The sequence below is a fragment of the Microcebus murinus genome, chromosome 5 (genome assembly GCF_040939455.1).
Source record: "Microcebus murinus isolate Inina chromosome 5, M.murinus_Inina_mat1.0, whole genome shotgun sequence".
NCBI lineage: Eukaryota > Metazoa > Chordata > Mammalia > Primates > Cheirogaleidae > Microcebus > Microcebus murinus.
The window spans coordinates 20,813,004-20,833,518 of record NC_134108.1 but is presented as its reverse complement, the minus strand read 5'-3'; the positions used below and the strand labels follow the sequence as shown (position 1 = coordinate 20,833,518).

The 20,515-nt window shown below is 38.7% G+C and overlaps 1 protein-coding gene across 1 annotated transcript in view; it reads right to left on the bottom strand.

Annotated features, from left to right (window-relative positions):
- Positions 1-4,520: 4,520 nt before the first annotated feature.
- The window catches only part of ADAT2 (adenosine deaminase tRNA specific 2), a 34,518-nt gene continuing 18,523 nt past the window's right edge, over positions 4,521-20,515 (bottom strand). Inside the window, exon 6 of the mRNA XM_012768519.2 lies at positions 4,521-20,513. Coding sequence (XP_012623973.2) covers positions 20,470-20,513 — 44 coding nt within the window. The 3' untranslated portion in view covers positions 4,521-20,469. The remainder of the gene's footprint in view (positions 20,514-20,515) is intronic.

The following is a 20,515-nucleotide window of genomic DNA, read 5'->3' as shown; positions in this document are numbered from 1 at the left end:
TGATGTTCTCCCCAACGGTGACTCCAGGATATGGTACTAACCTGGGATTTGACACCTCTCCCTATGATTTTCCTCATTCCATCTGGGCTACTGATGCCTGGGTCTTAATCTTCTTCCAGAGTCCAGGCCTCTGCCAGGAGCTCCCATTGGCAGAATTATTAATTGTTGTTAATGCAAATGTCACTTTGGGCCCCTGAATTGCTTCCTCAATTTGGCATCACATAATAGAATCACATTAACTATTGAGGACAAGTTGTTATTAACATTAGTATGGCAAAGTGAACACATAAGAATTACTAGGAAATCAGTTAAAAGAACTATGAGGGGAAACACTCCACCAGACACTGAAACCTACTATAAAGCCTGTATTAAAACAGTCTAGTACCGGCCACACGAATAGACAAACAGACCAGTGGGATAGAATAAAAATCCCCAAAGAGGCCCAAGCACATATGGAAATTTACTGCATATTACATTGTTAGGCAAAGTTGGGGAAAACTGGGTAGTCATTGGAAAAAGATAAAATCTATATCTCATACCATATACAAAAATAAACTACAAATGGATCAGGAATCTGAATGTAAACATTTAAAATGTACAAATACAAAAAGAAAACATGGACAAATTTTTCTTTAATCTTGGTATAGGGCCTCAAAGTGCAGAAAAAAATAAATGCTGATAAATGTGACTACATAAAATTATAAGAATATTTTCATTGCAGAAGCAGCACCACATACAAAAGTCAAAAGACAACTGACATACTGGAAAAAAAATTTGTTACTTCTACCAGAGACAAGGGGCTAATATCCTCAATATTTAAAGAATTCTTAGAGAGATGAATGTCCAAAATCAGCAGGAAAACAGGAAAAAGACATAAATAGACAATTCATTTAAAAACATATATATACCTTTTGAACATATGAGAGGATATTCAAATAATCCATAATTAAGCACATGCAAGTTAAAACTACAGCATTTCTCACCTATCAGATAAACAAAAATTTTAAAGTATAACAACACAGTCTGTTGGCAAGGATAGAGGCAAATAGGTAATCTCAAGCATCGCTGGTGGGAATACAGATTGGCACAACACTTTAGAGGGGAATTTGGCGATGACTAACAAAATGATTCATGCAATTTTCAACTGAGTAATCCCACTTCTAGGAATGCACCCTGAAGATCATCTCCAAAAAGACAAAAATACATACATGCACTTATTCATTATAGTATTGGTTGGAAACAGCTTGAGTACTCATACTTAAGAGAGTACGTGAATAAACTATGATACATCCAGTCGCTGGAGTACTATGCAGCTGTAAAAAAAGAATGATAAAGATTTCTTTATATACATATCTGTTCAATAGTGCAAAAATAAATAAAGACTAGAAACTAATGAGATTGGTTCATACAAAGAGTGGGTGGGAATGGGTTGGAAAAGATGGGTAAATGAGAACAGGATAGAATGGATGGTGGGGATACAGGAGTGTCTCTTTTCTGAGTAAGCCTTCTTATATAATTCTGACTTTTGGCAGCCATAGTAGTGATTCACTTACTCAGGACATATAGATAGATAAAACCAACAAGGATGAGAAAGAGAATCCAAAATGGACTGCATTTCAGCCAGGGTCCAATCAGGAGGCAGAAATCACATAGTAATTTGAACAGGGAAGTTTAATATAAAATATAATAGGGAAATAATGATAAAAGTGTAAGGAGAACCCTAAAGAATATTCTAGGGCCGAGAAAAAGAGTACTGAAAAAATGAACAGACTTGGAAGGGGCCCCACCCCAAGGATGAGATTCAGATCTCATTGGAGAGGGTATGGTAAATGGAGATACTCAATGAGTGCTAAAAATTAGTGGGTTCCCTGAGCCAGAGCTGCTCCACAGTCACCAGGTAAGCAAGATATACCTGTTCTGGTTTGCAGCAGGCCAAAGCTGAGAGGAGGGAATCGCAGCATGGCCAGCTAGCTAAATTCATGCCTCTGGGGTGCAAGTGGACAAGACTGTCTGATGGGTGCACAATGACTTGGTACATTGGAAGCCTGTGTATCAGCAGAGCAGCATGAGGCCTGAGGTATGCAGTGTCCACTTTGGGAGGGCCACGAAGAGGTGGTCACCAGACTGGGGCCAGAGCTGTGAGCTCACCAAGGGACCAAGTGATCTGAACAAGCAGCTGGGACAAAGCCGCACTGGATTTTTTCCACACTCCACTGGCAGCCATGTGGTAGGAGTAAGGAGATAACAAAACGGCAGCACAACAGAACCAGGGAGAGAAGCCCCTTTCTCCTACGCCATCCCTCCAGTGCCCTTCACTGGCCAACTGTAACATCATGCTTGCTGCAAAGGAGGAATGCTTTGAAGATCCAACTCCATCATTGCACAGGAGGTAATAAAGAGTGAATTTGGAGATAAAGGGTAATAAATTGAAATCTGGCAGAGAATAGAAACAAATAAACCTAACTATGTAATAACAAATGAATAACATAACCATGCAGAAAGGGAAGGAAAAAAAGGAACTAACCTAGGTTACTTTGAAGGACAATATTTTGACTATATACACTAAGACCAAAGATAAAATGAATCATATACAAATGTACTTATAAGAGTATGGGAAACTACTTTCTGTGAATTCTAGTATTGAGCAAACAGTGAATATAGAGTGACAAATGAGATTCAGTTTTTTCATGGTCAGAGAAAGGAGTTAAAAATAGAGTCTAGAATAAATCTTGTGGTGTTGAAATTGGAAGTATCCCTATAAGGTGATCTTAATATATATAATATATATTCAGAAAGACAGATATGCAAATAGATGTAGAAGTATGTGTTTATACATTTTTAGCCTCTCCACTGAGAGAGACTAGAAACAACGATAATCCAGTAGCAATGAGTACACCCAGTACCCAGGTCTTGGCTTCTAAATACCACTCTCCAACAAAAAGAAACCAAGGCTATTTGGAGAAATGGCTGATTACAGAGATAGGCAAGGAAAGTACAAAATCAGCATGGAACATCTTGCGTTGCCAGAAAGTAGGAAGCGCTTTTACAAAAGGATAGGGACATGTCAGAAGAATACAGGAGCCTACTTGAAGGGGGTCTCTTGGCCAAATATGGGATAATTTGAACAAAAAAAATCAACAATGATAGTAATATACTATAATGCACAGAATATAAGAATCCATGAGTTTATACTATTATGAATAAATAAGTGAATAAATAAGCGAAGAAGAAGAGAAAACTTTGCCTTACAATAGAATTCTGATAAATATAGAAATAATGATAGGGGAAAATGTCACCATTTTCAAAAACTACAATAATAATTGTTTATCAATGATTATTGATAATTCTTAATTATTAATGATAAATTAGTTGACAAAAGTATTATGAGAAACAGGATATTTACATGGTCTCCAAGTATCTTCCCTACAAAATACTTATTAATTACAAAGGGAAAACAGTCACTTTGCAGTGGACAAATCTGCTAGATTCCACCTGAACCAAATAGTCAAAGTTAACATCAGCAGTAACTGGACAAATCAACAGCAGGTGCCTGTTGGCATGATGCACTGGGAAGGACACAATATAACGTCTGCAATATTTTTACCAACAAAAAACAAAAAACAAAAACGCACAACTCAAATTGATTCATAAAGAAACATCAGACAAATCCAAATTGAGAAACATTCAGCAAAATAACTGACCAGTACTTTTTTAAAGTATTAAGGTCATGGAAGACAAAGAAAAGCTGAGGAACTGTTCTAGATTCAAGGGACTGAGATGAAGCAAGCCAAGCAGCCAGGGTGCAAATGGGGAGAGGCCCTTGGCTCAGGACCATGCAGTGTGGGGTTGGCCCTGAAGGAGACCACGGAGACATGACAACTAAATGCAGCACGTCACTTTGGCTTAGGCTCTGGACATCAGTGGGAAAACTGGTGAACTTTGAATAAGGTCAGTAGACTACATATTAATAATAGAATCATATCAATGTTAATTTCCTGATTTTGATAATTATACTTTAGTTATGTAAGATGTTAATTTTTGAGGAGTCGTGGGTATACAGGAATTCTTTCCACTGTTTGCAAGGAATACTGTTTGCATTTTTTGTAAGGTTAAAATTAAATTTTAAATGAAAAGTTTTAAAGTTTTTAATGAAAAACATGTTAAAGACAAACAATAAGTAAGAATACAGTCTTCTGGTTGAGATTCTAGCATAATGTTACATACAGGAGTATTTATTAAGTAAGGAAACAATAATGCATGGTGAATACATGGGCTTTGGAACCATCCAGATGCAGGCTTGATTCTGGCCTTGTTATTAATACTTACTAATTGTGTGATGCCAGGCTAGTTACCTAATCTTCCTAAGCCTCAGTTTCCCCACCTGAAAAATGGTCATCGTAATAATACCTACTTTACATGATTGATTATAATTATCTATACTTATATCTATATCATGATTATCTATATTCGATAGGTGATATTTGTAAAGAACTTACTACAAACTCAACCAATAGAATTCATAGAAGTTGTTGTAATTGTGGTTGTTACAATTAGCTACATCAATGACTAGTTTACTCCTTGTGAAAAAAGTTACACACTGTGCACTGATGGACCTTGCTAAGGCTAGGCAACTACCCTGTAGGTTATGATTCTAAAATTTTGATATATACCTCATTATAAGTAAATCCAGTACATGAAATTTTAAACTTATAAAACAGGTAAATAGTGGGTGATTATTTTTATTAAAACATGATTCCTAGGCCACTTTCGGAGCAAATAGCATTTGGTTTACTTTGAATGTTGCAGAAACAGATCAATGACATAAAGCAATTATTTGCGCACTGCCTTAAGCAGACTGAGAAAGGGCCACCGCTGGGTGACTTAGGCGTGGGGAGAATCTGGCTTAACAATAAGCCTTAACAATGTTGACTCTTTCAAAGGGGCAAAGAGAAGCCAAACTCTCTGGTTTGTGTTTTTAAAACAGATTCCGAACTACTTAAATGTGATGACATAGATCAAATATTTGCGGTTGAGGATTGCTTGTAGGTTCATGCTTTCTCCTTTAATCCATTTTTGAGTTAACTCCAGCATAAATAATGGCCAAGCACAGAGAAGAAGGGTGAGTATGGCTAAATGGGATCCTCTTTCAGTGCAAAGCCAAACACTGAAATGTCTGGTGTTTCTAGTAATAAATTTATTTTATTAAAAGGTTATAAAATAAAGAGACTTCTGTAGCAACTTCTCCATTTATAAATAAGGGGTGTGAACCATCGCAAACAAAATACGCCACTTTGCTGTCTTCCAAATATTTCCAATAATCCTTTAAATCTAGGAGCAAAGGCCAAATTCCTGAATAAATACTCTTATCTTTAAAAATCTGTTCCAAAGTTTTGGAAACCCTACCTTTTGAATATTAACCAAAAAAACTTTCCATCCAGTCATTTCGAAAAGTAACTCAAATTCATGCTAATTTTAACCTAGGCAGAGATGTTGTTCTGTAATCCTTTACTGATTCCTCATTGACTGCTATGCACTCCGACCACAATGAGTATGCCAAAGCATCTTCATCTTTGAGTCCCTACCTGACACTGCACTCCTTCATTTGGGAGAGGGAGTGACCAGTGACCAGTGACCTCTCCCTTATATTGCTAAGATCTGGTTTATCTGGAATAAGTATCATCTAAATCATTGCACTGATATCTCAACATTCATCCAGCCCCCATCCTTTCCTCCAGCCTCTGAACAAGTGGAGGATTCTATCCTTCTTCAAGTTGCACCTCTTCACTTGAGTTCTCAATCTCATGCCTAGAAGCTTCTTTCAATGTATCCTTTATTTTTCTGATTTTCTTTCAAAAATATGTAAGTCTCCCTCATGCTTTCCCTGAACATTTGCTACTCAGTTATCACTACACACACTGTTTTCCCAAATAATTTGTTTATCCTTTAAACTAGGTATCTATCTTCACTTTTCTACTGAAACAAATCCAAGGACCTTTAATTAATATCTTTTTTCTCCATCTTTGTCACTTCTGACTCTGGTGGGCACCTCTGATTCAATCCTAACTGTAAGCCTTTGCTGTTCACGTAGCACCACCTGAAATTCTCCCTCTTTCTGGTTTATCTCTTGCCTACTCATCCTTAAAAGTCCAGCTTGAACCCTGTCTCACCTGTGAAGTCTCACCAGAATCTCCCTTCTCTGAACTCATGGAATACTGATTACTGGTACACACTGCATCTCATAGTTGCAGCCCAGTTGTGCTTTGGGGAACTACACAATCCCCATTTCATGCAGTCTTGCCTAGCTATTCTTCCTTGGCCAAGGAGTGAGCATGTATCCCTAGCCATGACAACTGGACTCTATCTCCCAGGAATAATGAATCTTGAATGGAGTGACCAAAGAAGGAAACAGAGCTAAACCATTCTTGTTGCAGGGGCCTGGTGAACCTGTCTTCTAGTCCCACCCTTTCAATCCTGGCAGGTAGAGAATCTTGTCTTTTCTGCACTTGGCTCTTCCACATGGCCTTCACTTCTGTGAATCATGCATTTTTTCCCTGAAGCTGGCCAGAGTGTCTGTCACTTATATCCAAGAAACTTAACTAGAACTCACTTATTGCCTTTTATTACTGTTTAATCTGAGGGAGAAAGGCCTAATTATGTCTTGTGAACCAATGAGATAAGAAGTTATTTAAGGGCAGGAACTGTGTCTTATGACTCTTTAATATTAATATCTTACATAAATTATATACATTATAATCAGCCTATAAATTTTCTCTGAATCAACAAAAAGCACTACTTCCATTATTTCAGCAAAACATAGTTCTTTAAAATTCAACTATTTTTATGTAGTTCTTGTAACTGCATAATAATAAACATATATGAAAATCTTCAACTATAAACAAAAGAACTAGAATAATTATCTGAGATCACCTTTATTGATCTGTATTATATTAATAGTTGAGGATCATTCATTAATTCCATAAACACATTCTGAGAGTAAACTATTGACCATGCACTATGTCAGGCACTGGAGTTGTGGCTTTTATACAGGGAATGGTTACTTTTTCCAGTTTAACTTATGTCTTACATAATGATAGTGCCTGGTATTAGTTTGGTATTTCTTTTCTGTAGCATTTTCCTATATAAAACATCATTTATTATTCCTACTATATACCTGGGAAAGCTGCTGTGGGGTCATGTGACTAAGAATCTCTTCTTCAGTAATGCATTTTTGGTAGGCAGTGTGTCTGAATGTGCCCTTATGCTATGGTGCTTCTAGGGTCAACAAAAGCATATAAAGCTTTTCAACTTCCTTCAAAACATGAAATTGACTTATTAACAGGATCAACAACAGTAGCAAGCAAGTTACAAAGCTAAACTAGGCCAGGACACATCTGTTTAAAGGGCAGTTGATATGAATACACATTTGTCAGTTGTCAAAATGTACAGTTTTCCAGAAAGTCTTAAAGAAATCACTCTTGTTTCTTAAAAAGCAATTTGAACAGGGTATCATTTTCATTTATAATTACTGCTAACATAGGCAGATTGGGGCACTGCCAGGATGATTTGAGGGGGAGAGGAATGAAGAGTATTAAGAGATTTTAAGTCAGGCATGGTGGCACATGCCTGTAGTCACAGCTATTCAGGAGGCTGAGGTGGGAGGATCACTTGAGGCCAGGAGTTCTAGGCTGCAGTACACTATGATCGCACCTATAAATAGCCACTGCACTCCAACCTGGGCAGCATAATGAGACTCTGCCTCTAAAAATAAAAATAAAATATCTTTTTAAAAAAGAGATTTTTATACTTGTTACCTTTCTAAACTATGGAAGCTGAGAAAGAGCTAAAAGAATACAAAATGTAAAATGAGGTCAGGTAGTGATTTAAAAGTCTAGATATTTCTTTGATCATAATACCTAGCACTTTTTCAGAGAATTTGCTGAGATTACTTACTCCTCACAGCATTCACATTACCATTAGGTATTTTATCAACAGCTGCATTTTGTCTTCATTGGTGAAGATATATAAAAAGGGAGTTTAAAGATTATTCATATCTGGAAAGGAGTTTGAGGCAGAGCTAGTTTCTAAATCTTGCATTTATAGCACATCATTATGAGCTTCATCTCTGAGGAAAGACAAACCAAGGTTCAAATTCCAGCTCTGTCATTTAATATCTATGCGACCCTAGGGAAGCCACTTATTATCTAGGTCTCAGTTTCTCTATCTGTGAAATGAGAATATGTCATAGATTGCAAAAATGGGTCCAATGATTCACAATTCTCTAGATCCATGCTTTTTGTCATGCCATTTTTCACATCCTTAGGCTTAACCAAACAAACAGGTTACAAGCTGAAAGTTAAAATGGATTTATGCAATTAGGCTTGTTCAGAGCTTATGATCAGAGCTCAGAGCTCTGCAATGGCCAACAGAACATAACCAGCCCAGCCTACTGGAGATGAGACACACACGGAGGATCTAAACTGCCGCATTCATGCCAGCCAGACTAGGCCAGATCAGTCTTCTGTGAGTCGAACACCACACATCATGAGCCAGCAGCACAAAGACCAGCAGATCTCTTGAGCCAGTCATGCCATATATGTAACCAATAAGCAGGTGTTTTTTATATGCAACTGAGGTTTTACAAGTTTTTTCATTATGCAGCATTGCTGTGACAATAGATAACTGATACATGGCAGTAGTACCTATCATACATGTATAAGTGGAAAAATACATATAAATTACTTAGCACAGTACCTAATGATAATAATAACAACAGCAATGAAAGTATGTTCTGTTCTTTTGAAGAAACAATTACAGAATATGCAAAAGTATTGGAAATTCATCTATGGATCCTGAACAAGACCTATCTTGTTGAAAATTTTTACAAAATCATGCAATTTTACTTCCAGTTTTTGTAAAGGACCAACATGATGGTCCAGTTGTATATTTTAAGCTTATAAGTACCCTGAGACCTATTCTCATCAGTAAAATAGTTCTTTTCCCTCTACAAGATTTACTTTGTTAAAATTTAAAAAGAAATCTTACACATACAAAGAGCAGAGAAAGCCATCCAAACTCACAGCCTATGGAGAGAAGCCAAAGGCTAGCCTCACGAATAAACCCAAGTTATGGGGTTTTATGCCAGTAGAGGGCTGGGCAGGGGTTGACAATCATCACCATCTTTTTTGTTCTTTTCCTATTTGGGTAAGCTTCTTGAAATAGGTTAGTGTGATGGTCAAGAAATGCGAGCTCTGGAGTTTAAATTCTGGTTCTGCCCCTTACCAGCTCTGGGATCTTGAACAAGTTAAACTCTATAAACCTCTATTACCTCACTCCTTAAGTGGGAATGAGAACAGTAACCTCCTAAGGTTGCTGCAAGGATCATATAAAATTATAGCTGCAAAGTCCTTAGAGCTGTGCCTGGCACACAATAAATGGCCACTAAATATTAGCTATTACTAGTTACTCTAACAGGTGACACTGCATTCTGTCGGCTCCATTTCTAGCAAAGCTACGTTCTGTGGACAACACCACTATCTAAGCTAGGTGAGCCTAACAGGTCTTAAACAGGTGGCTAGACCATGCATATCCATCCTAGATAGATATCCAAAATTGAATCTCAGATTTTATACTCCAATGTGAGGAAAAGCCACACCCATGAGAAGGACAGGAGGCAGAGAGTTGGGACAAATGCCAAGAAAAATGGTTCTCAGCTACCTCCAAGCCTTCTTACCCAGCCTCTTACGAGAAAGGAGAGTCCAAAGAGACCAGCAACTTTACACTGTAGTTTTGCCTGTTAGCGCAGAGACAAGTCAAATGACCTTTACCAAGCAATAGCATGAACAAAGAAGTGACTCTCCCTCCCTTAGACACCAATCTTCTTTTTTTGGCTCCAATGCTGATATTAACTACTGGAGCCATAGTTTACCCCAAGAGCTGTTGTCCTGCTCAGGTGAGGAGAAATATCTTACCTTTTCCCTCATGGAACAACTTCCTCTGTCCTTACCTCTCTTCCTTCAGATCCTCGCAAAGAGACGGCTATTTCCCCTGCTCAGGGTCTTAGCGAATGCCGCTGTGCCCCCCACTTGCTGCTGAAACAGATCAGGACATTAATTACATTAAACCCAATGCCACAGTCAGCCCCAAATCTCTTTTTCATCTTAAATCCTGCTCAGTTATGTTTCCCAACCATGTGGGGCGAACAATGAGCACCAGATGAAAATATGGCCCAAATAATATGCCAGCACTATAAAATTCTTGAAATTTACTCCCACCTTATAAAAGTTAACAATACAAACTTTCTCCCATTATCAATTCAATCTGTTACTCCCACAGAGAAATCGCAGCACGAAGTTCTGCCCTTCCCTATTTCATTTTACTGGCTTAGTGATAGGCAGAAGAGAATGTATTTGGGGATCTGGGTGGAATCTGGGATCCTTCTTCTGCAGCTGCACCATGGGCAGCCTGCCAATATAATTGGAGAAGAGCCTAAGCACCTCCAAAGTTTGATTATTTCAATCCTATGACTCTCCTTTCCTTCTTTTCTAAAATACCTAAGGGTCAACAAAACGCATGAGAATATCCTTGCACCAGCCTTAAACCCACAAAATTCAGAAGCACAAACAAATTCCCAGTTAATAGTATAAACATTGATTTCTATCTGAAGGCAGTTCCCAAGCAAAAGATAGCTTTCCCAGGGCCCGATATATGTTTTGTTCTGGCTGTTTATTGCGAGTGCCAGCTGTATGGACCACTGTAAAGATTTAGTGTTATCCAGGTCTGCAAGGAAACAAAAAAGGAGAAAGTCCTCTCCCTTCAGATTTCAGGATGTCAGGGAATTTGTGCCAACTGTTAGAATTCACGCCTTGGGAAGTCAGTTCACAGGAGAGCAAAAGACTGCATGAATTGTGCCATGTGCTCCTTGCTGTGCTTTGTCTACACAACTGAGTTTATATGCACAATTAAGATGGCAACTTGAAAATAAAGATGAAGGATGTTCTATTGCACTCATTGCTAACTCTGCTGTTGCCAAGAGCAATCACCAGGGAAGAGATAGAGCCATCAGTATTTGAATTGAAATGTTAAAATAATAATAAAGCCTATGGTCTCCCTAAGGTTAGTTTATAATAAAAATAACTTCTTGATCCTGGAAAACTTATCTGGTTTCTTTCTTCCTTTCATTCTCAACTTAATGACTGAAGTTATTATTTCCATGGTGGTCTCCAAACCACACTTGGTTTCTATGTAGATTGGCATGTCACCTCCAACAATTTCACCAGCTGCCTTTTCCTCTCAAGAGAATATGATTAAAATATTAATCCAGCTTTTGGACTAATCTAGCAAAAGAGTTATATAAATCTCCACACAGCACAGCACTTACTGTTAAATATGTAACGTGTCCTCCCTTTTATTTTTTATGCCTCTGCAGGAAAGTTCGATCCTAGCAAAGCAGATATAAAAATTTTACTTCCCTGCCTTTCTCCTGCTTGTTCTTCCTGACTTCCCAAACCTGAATGTGAAAAATTGCAAGCCCAAGTCTAAAATGTTAAGTTTCCAATGAGCAGAAAAGGAGCTGGAGGAAAACATCTGGGAGTCTAAGTCACACCACCTTGGCTGGCCGGCTGTCTGGCAGCTGTGGCCTTTGCACCAGCACCAAGAGACAGAGGGCCTGCTCGGGACTCTGCCACAGTGTCCTCTCAGTAGTGCCAATTCACCCGATTGTCCTGCTCATTGAAAACCACCCAGAACTGCAAATCCATCACTCAGCATTTACAAAAACAACCTCTGGGCCTAGTATTGGGCTAAATCCTTGCTTTTGAGGAGCTTACAATCTAATTACTGTAATTAGAGACCAAGTGAGTATTAAACTATGTGTCACTAAGTAGGAGTTGGAAGAAAACAATCATTGTGGGCAGGAGAAGTAGGGAAAGATTTCCCAGAGATTGTGGGGCTTTGACAGGGAAGAGGAACATGATATTTGAAGCTAACAAAGTTGACCAATGTGCTGAGGATGAAAGAATGCTGGGGGGCACACCAGGCTTACCTGTAGAGGAGACCTACCAAGGAAGGGTGTGTGCTGGGCCACTCTTGGCATCCTGCCAAAGCAACTCATCACTAAGAATAGGATTCCTCTCAGGCCAAGAGCAAATGTAATCTTTCCTGAAATGTTTTAGGATTTGAATTATGATGATGAAACTGCTGACATAAAAATCAGACATCCTTAACTTATTCAGGCCTCCAATATAGAAATGTCATTGAAAGAAATGACTTTCCACCAATGCCAGCACAGGATAGATCATGAGCTGAAAGCACTTTCATGTGAAGTCAGGATTAATGTGGGACTGACAGGTCCTCTCCAAAGGGCACTAACCACCGAGAGAGAGAACAGGTAATACCTTCCATGACTAGGATTAGAACCATCAAGCAGTAGAATTCTATCTGTTCCATTACTTAAAAGTCACCCTGTAGGTTTCAATCTAAGTAATTAATGGCAAGAGTAGTACTGTGTTTTATTGTTTTCCCTTCATTATTAACTTTGCATTCATCAGGATATCTTGACTGAACTATGTGCATTGCATGACAAGTGTCCCTGGAGACATTCAAAATCTGTTCAGCTCTTCCCGTGATTAATAACAGAACAGTTGGGCAGAGGTGAAGACATTTTTCAACATGGCAAACTTGACTTTCCAAAAGGAAAACAGTCAAGGCCCATTTTCTCCCTCACATTTATCAAAATTGCTAACTTAATTAACCAGTGCAGTGGGTTAATTCTGAAATCTTATCTCAAAGTAATTATAATCTAAAACTGAAATACACCATTATTTCTCTCTTTTGGGAGGATTTGTTTTTAAATGGAAGAAGAATGATCTCATTTCATTCCAAGTAACATTTCCAGATCAGGTTTTCCATAAGGTAGAGGGCTTGCTTAATCCAATGTTTCTGAACAGTTCCTCCTCACTGCAGCCTGGGAACCCACGGTGCAGTGGGCTGCAGTAGGCCCATAATAGGGCTTTCTACAGGGATCGGAAGATTAATCTAAGGAGGTGTGATGTTCACTCAGCACTCCTGTTCTCTATTTAAAGACTCTGATGTGAAACTGGGATCCATCACTCACTCCCACAATACTCTAGTTTATGACTATATCAGAAGTTTCTAGTTATGGGTATAGGCTCCAGCTCCTACCTGCACACCACCACCATCTGGGAGTTGAGTTTGTCGTGCTGACTACAAGCCTAGGACTCTTCCAGACCAGAAAATCCAGCACTTTGCAGCAAACACACATGAGATATGGTGTGCATTCGTGGACACACACCCAGGAGCGTTCCCAGGGTCATGCACAATTCCCTGAATGCTGACTTCAACCCCACCCCTTCTACAAAACAAGCACGGCAGGATGTTAAATCAGAAAGGGTATAGAGGAAGGCTGGAATCTACTCCAAAGTATGCTTTTAATTAAAAAATAACAATTCATAAATGTTGGCATTTTATTAAGATTTAAAAAAATGAATTGAGGGATTTCACAGAGTTGCAACACCATGTTGAGAACTGCTGCCTTGGACACCAAGCTGCCTGGGTCACCCAGTGCCAGGTCACACAAGTCAACTGTAACTGCCCTGACTGGCTAGCTACCTGGGGCTCAGGTGTCATCATGCTGCTCTTCCTTGACAGAGAATGGACCAACACCCTTGACTGTATACAGGGATGATTAAGAGCACAGACTCTGGGGACAGCCTCCCTGAATTCAAATCCTAGCTTCACACTGTCTGCTCCTCAGTGGAGCCGTTCACAAGTATTCCAATTCTCCTCCTGATGTAGATGACAATTACTTTACCTGCTGCCTTGAAGTTGGGCATGGCCACGTGACTTGCTTTGATTCTTATGGGGGCAAATGTGATGTGTCACTTCTGGGCAGAAACCAGTAAGTCCTCCTTACTCAAAGTGTGATCTGTGGTCCAACAGTACCAGTGTCACCTGGAAGGTTGGTAGAAAGGTAGCATCTCAGGCCCTCCCAGCCTTTCTGAGTCAGAATATACATTTATTAAGCTCCCCAGGAGATTCATATGCAGTCAAGTCTGTGAAGCCCTGCTCTAAGACACAGAGCGTCATTCACCACATTCTCTTTTCTGGCCACAGTGGCTGATGTTCCAGGTGCTGGAGTTTCCTTTAGCCTAAGCCCCAGCCTGGAATGACACAGACAAGAAGTGAAGCATGAGAAATAAACCTTTGTTCTATGCCACTGAGATTTGTGTGTTGTTATGTTGGCATAACTAGCCCATTCCAACTGACACAATCACTTGGAACTCTGTGAACCTGGGCAAGTTACTTAATCTCCCTGTGCCTCAGTTTCCCTGATGGTAAACAGAAATAATAACAGTACTTTCTCATGGTGTCATTATGAGGATTAACAAGGTAACATATGGATAGGGCCTGGTACGTAGTAAGTTCTACTCACTGACACACTCGCTCCCCAAAGCTCAAATCCTGCCTGGTGATGTGTAACTCCTTCCCTCAGCGACAGTGGCGTCAGAACCTTTGTCCCTGCCAATACTCCACCCAAACCACACACACTCACGGACATCACACATCGAAAGAATGAAAAATTGCCCCTTCTCAGAAAGAAGGGGAGGATCTTTGTTACAATAACCGGGCACAAGCCTCCCCACCTGTCACCACCTCATGTGCATTCCCGTGACTCTAATATCACGTGTGCCCCTCCACTCTCGCCTGCCTTCCCCGATCCTCCCCTCCTTACCATGAAACTGAGAATTTAGGCACACTATGTTTCTATCACACAGGCTAAGGCGTTGTCCTGAACTCAATGTGCGGTTACAAAAAAGCAAATACCTAGTGTTTATTTTTTATTGTTTTTCTCTCCAAACTCATTGTATGTGATTCTAGCACCAAAGGGTGACCAAACCTGTTGCAGGGAAAATTGTGGAAGGCACAATGATGAGGATGGTAGGAAGAAGGTTGCTATTTAAGTCCTGGGTTTTAAAAGGGTCCAATAGATTTTTGACTATAGTAACTATTCTTAAAGATGATAAATACTTGACAACATTTTTAATGTGGTGATCATAAATAAAATGTACCATTTATCCTAAACTCAAATTAAATGGTAAATTATCTTTTCTTCTTGCCACTCTCTTAAAAAATATATATATATATATATATATATATATATATATAAAATATTTTAAGCCAGAATAAATATTTTGGTGTCTTGGATCTCTCCTTCATATTTATAAACCAACCTAAAATGAAATCATGGTGCTGAAGCAATTCACTGCAATGAGCCACAGTATTCAGTTCTAAAGTCACAGAATCTGAACAAGCACCCTGGAGATCCAACCTCATCATTTTACCTGCTCTAGACCAGAGGGCAGCTAACATTTTCTTAATGGGCCAGACACGAAATATTTTAGGCTTTTTGAGCCACATGGTTTGCCACCACTACACAACTCTTGCCTCTGCAGCACAAAAGCAGCCAGACAGTACAGAAACAAATGGGCGTGGCTATGATCCAATAAAACTTTATGAGCGCTGAAATCTGATTTTCACAGGTCACTAAATATCCTTCTTTTGATTTTTTCCAACCATTTAGAATTGTAAAAACCATCGTTACCTCATGAGTTGTACAAAAACAGGCAGCAAGTGGGCTGGATTTGGTCCATGGGCCATATTTGGCGGACTCCTGCTGTAGATTATCAAGTTCATGCTTCCACTTGTTAAAGAAGAAATTATTCTAACACTTGTTCAAAAGGTAAGGAAGACTTTACTCAGGACTATAGCAATTCACCATAGGAGAGTGAGATCGGGCTGAACTCCAAATATAAGAACAGTGGGGGTTTATAACCAACGAGCAGAATGAAGGGTTAGTAGATGGAAAAATCACCAAGAGGAGACATCAAGGGGAGGGGAGTTCTTGTGAAACCTACTTAACAGGATTCTTGCTGAAGGCAGGCCAAAGTCTTACACATCAACGGTGAGAGATGAGAAACTGCATCAGATGTTGAGGTTGGGTGATTCTCTCTAAATTGACTTAGCAGGATTCTTGCTAAAACTGGGCTATGTAGGTGTAGCAAAAATGGGGGCTAAGGTCGAGGCCTCATCAAAAAGAAGCTTAGGGCCTAACTGAAGCCCGGACAAGGAGAGAGCCTTTGTCAAACTCCACCAAAAAGCCTCCTTAATAGTCATGGATACGTGGTGTTTAGCCCAGTATCCTCTTAAAAATCAGGTGAGAAATAATTACATGAGCCTGTTTTTATGAGCTCAACCTGAAAAAACTTGGAGATCCTAAAGATGTCAAACTTTCAGCAGAACTTATAGCAGTCTGACCTATAAAAATACTATCACCCCTCACTCCTTTCCTCACTACACAAAATTAGCAATTTACGAAGTAAGGAAATAGTTGGCAGGTGTCTTTGCAGATGAAGTCAATGTAGGCTCATTCCTTAGCCAAAAAGCAGAGAAACCAATTCCTGATGCCTCTTTTCCCTGAGGCTATTCAAGGCCACTTGATGCAGAACGACTGGGAAGGACAAGCTTTGGCTTCAACACAGATTTTTAACAGGGAACCTACACTACTTTTTAAAAAATTAAAACATTTTTTTAAAGAGCCTTGGCTCTGCTATTTTTACTGACACTCATTTTGAAAGTAACAGTGCTTAAAACATTTTAAGTCTACATGTCTCTATGGAAACCCAAGAGAACTCAAATTTTATGGCCAAATGACTACCTACCTAGAGCTCTATATCCCAGTGGATCACCACAGGCCACCTGCAATGTCAAAAGCATCTTAGACCCATTTTCCCAAAACCCTATCTTATTGAACATAATGAAATATACATAATTATTACTTTTGCTGAGGAGGAAATCAGAAAGAACTTATTTCTGAGGCTTCCTTCTAATTTTTATTAAGATATCACTACTTAAAATATTCTTGATAGAAAAAGAATTTTGTAAATTTTGGCAGACATAGTAAAAGAGGAGGAATGCAATCAAATAATTTAACAGCTGCTTTGAAATTTATATCATTAGGTTTCCTCCCTTCCATCAGTGTCAAATACATTTTCTTTTAAAAGTGTAGTATCTCCTCTTTCAACAGACTGCTTATTCATTGCAGCAGACAACAAAAAGTAATTATATAGTGAAGAAATAGGACAACACCTTGACCAGATGACCAAAATTAACATCACCAGGGGGGACAGATGGCCTTCGTGTGCCTCCAGATGTTATACCCGGAGAGGAATATAACGACACTCAGAATGCATAGCCGGAATCTAATAATGAGAAAACACCAAATAAATTCAAAATGAGAGCCATTCTGCTATTTGAAAAAAAAACAAGAGGAAGAAGGGGGGGTGCAGAACAACTGTGTTATTTTAAAAAATGTCAATGTCTTAAAATACAAAGAAAGTCTGTGGAAATATTCTAGATTCAAAAAAACTAAAGATACAAGACAATGAAATGCAACACCTGAGACTAGAACAGATCTGGTACTGTAGGGTAGTGGGGAAAATTCTCTAAAGGATATTATTGGTCCAGCTGAAAAAATTGGAATGCAAATGGTACATTAGACAAAAGTATACCCATGTTAAATTTATTGATGTAAATAACTGTACTGTCATTATTTAGGAGAATATCCTATACTTAAGAAATACTAAAGCATTTCAGGGTAAAAGGCCATGATATATAATGTATATAATTTTCCAAATAAAAGTTTAAAGAAAAATTAACAGTTCTTGCCTACATTGGAGTTCTTGGCTATTTATTTTCTCTCCATGATATTCCAAATACAACACAGGAAGAGATGCTTGTGCCAAGTAACAAGAAAGCACAAAAGATATTTTAACATGATCTTTTATCAGTGATTGAAGCCTGCCAAAGCATTACATACCACCCATTCTCAGCAGTTTGTTGCAAAGACCAGCAAACATTGGTTAACTCTAGCAGCTCAGATGTAATCACTTCCCCCTAACTTCTCTAAACACGGCAGTAATTCTAAAACCTTTTTGTATTCCACAACTTCTGGAATGACTTCACACACAAAACAAGTCTCTTAGCTGGTCTCTGGGACAGGCACTATCAGGATCAATCAATTGAATTCAAGCTTTTGAACTGGGAAAATTTAATATTTTGAGCTATGTCTCTAAGTAGCTGGAGAATATGGTTCTCAGAAAGCCAGATCGCCTCATCATATATCCATAATTCCTCACCACCACTTTAAAACTGCTGTCAGAATTCCATAGAATTAATGTCCATGACACCCACAGTGGACCTGCATCAGCACTGGAGGTACAGACCGCCAATATGCGATGTGCCACCTAACTGATGTCCCCACAAAGCAATGAGAAAACTGCCTAAATCTAAAAATTTAGGACAGGCTTTTCTAAAAGTCATTCACTGGAGAGAGAACCAAAAAGGTGGTAACACAAAATTAAATTGTTCAGCCATGCTTAGGAATCAGGAAATACTACTTATCCATTCTCCAAAACACAGCAAAGATGAAACATGTGTACACTGCTAAGTCTTTTCTATCCTTCCTTGTTTATTATTTTATTATTTTCTTGATTCTTTTAGTAGTGACCATCTCTAAGCTAAAATACCCATATACCATTTTTGGCGTTGACTTTTTATCCTAGTCTTATTATTCATTTTCCCCCAAATTTCCATCAATAATTTTATTTAACATGTTTACCAAGAACCTACTGATATAAGATGCTGAGCCAGATTTACTGGGTGGTATTCTGCAAAGGAAAGATTCCAGGTTGTCTGTCCTACAAATATTACCCAAGAAAATGATACAAAGACAATAAATGAAATGAAATCTGTTTGCAGGAAAGCATAAGAAGCCACAAATGAATTACAACCAACTGCAAAAAGGAACAAACCAGTCAAAGCACTAAAATTTAATGAGAAGATAATTTTTAAAGTCGATGAAACTGAAGAGAAGGTGCATGTAACATTATTGTAAGATTTTTAAATCTTGCATATTCTTCTCCATAAAACTTCTCAAATGCAGTTAAACACACACACACACACACACACACACACACACACACAAAACCAAGCAATTATAAATCCTCTGAAGCATGTAACTGTGATTAGCTGCTACTCTCAGCAATATAAAAATACTTTCACCACAATTACATTCCAGCCCGTAATGTAATTTAAAACAAACAAGTCAGAGACATCGCTCAAATGGCAGCACCAACAAATACAGATGCTTTGCATCAAGGAAATGAATCCACTAAAGAAATGCGTCTGAGAAGGAGCTGTGCTTCTGGTGGAACGCCGAGGCCCCCTTCTGGGCAAAGGCGCACGGTGCACCCAGCACAGGGCTCGGCAAGGCAGCACTTTCATCAGGGCCAACCCTATTGCAGTCAGGAAGGTAAACATCTGGGACTTCCTGCAGTAGATATCCTTACAGTGTTTGTTCATAGCTTTACATCTTAGATTTTGAATTTCACATTTATTATGTGAATTTTTGAAAAAGAAATAACTATTCGATTTCAGATTAACTTGACCATTCTACTAAATTCTGCACCCAGCATTCCCACCACCTACTGGCACACTCACCCCCTTTGCTCTGTGCTCCTTTTGCTTTTTGCCATAACTCTTGTCACCCTCCAGTAAACTGTGTAACCTATTATATTTATTATCTGTCTCCCCTTGCTAAAATATAAGCTCCACGAGGACTAGATTCTTTATTTTGTTCACAAATCCAACTATATTTGTTTGGCACAGAATAGTTGCTCAGTAACAAGACATTGTCCCATTTATGTTTTTATCTTTTATTTCTAAGATTATTCATCTTCAAAGAAGGCATAAAGTTTTATTTTAGCAATATGCTATAATTTTAAAATGACACTCAAGCACCTGTTTTAAAAGTATGCATTTTCTCTAAATGCTTTATAAAAGCAACAGTCTGCTCTAAGGACCATATAATATATACACACACACACATACACACCTCATATACAATTTGAAGAGAAGTCATAGGCCCCCAGTGCCCTGGGAGAACATAGTAGCTGTAAAAACTGAAGAATCTGACTCTGAAATGCCAGTGCTGGAGAAATGTCTGCAGTGTGGCCCACTGCAATTTAGACACATGTCAGGTATCTGAGTCCGAATGCACATTCTCTGAAAAATCAGCACTTGCCCAGACAGGGCATAATGTTGTGGCAGGAAGGGCATGCAGTGCTTGCTAATTTCTAAAACCTCAAACCTTAATTTTTCCCCTTCTTAAAATGTTCTTTCAACTTGTGGAAAAGCTAATAGTTGTTTACAATTGTCAGACTTTTTAAAAGCGCTAATTTGTTCCCTTAACAAACCAAGTGATGAGAGACACCATTTTTCCATAGATTAACAACAACATATAAACACATGATTGAACAATGTCAACAGTCTTTCAGGCCAAGAATTTTGTCCAGGTCACTTTGAGGCATTAATTAGTTTTTCATCAGAACAAGTTCAAGACTTCTGACATTCCTTTTTCCGAACTTTTGACTTTGGTGCT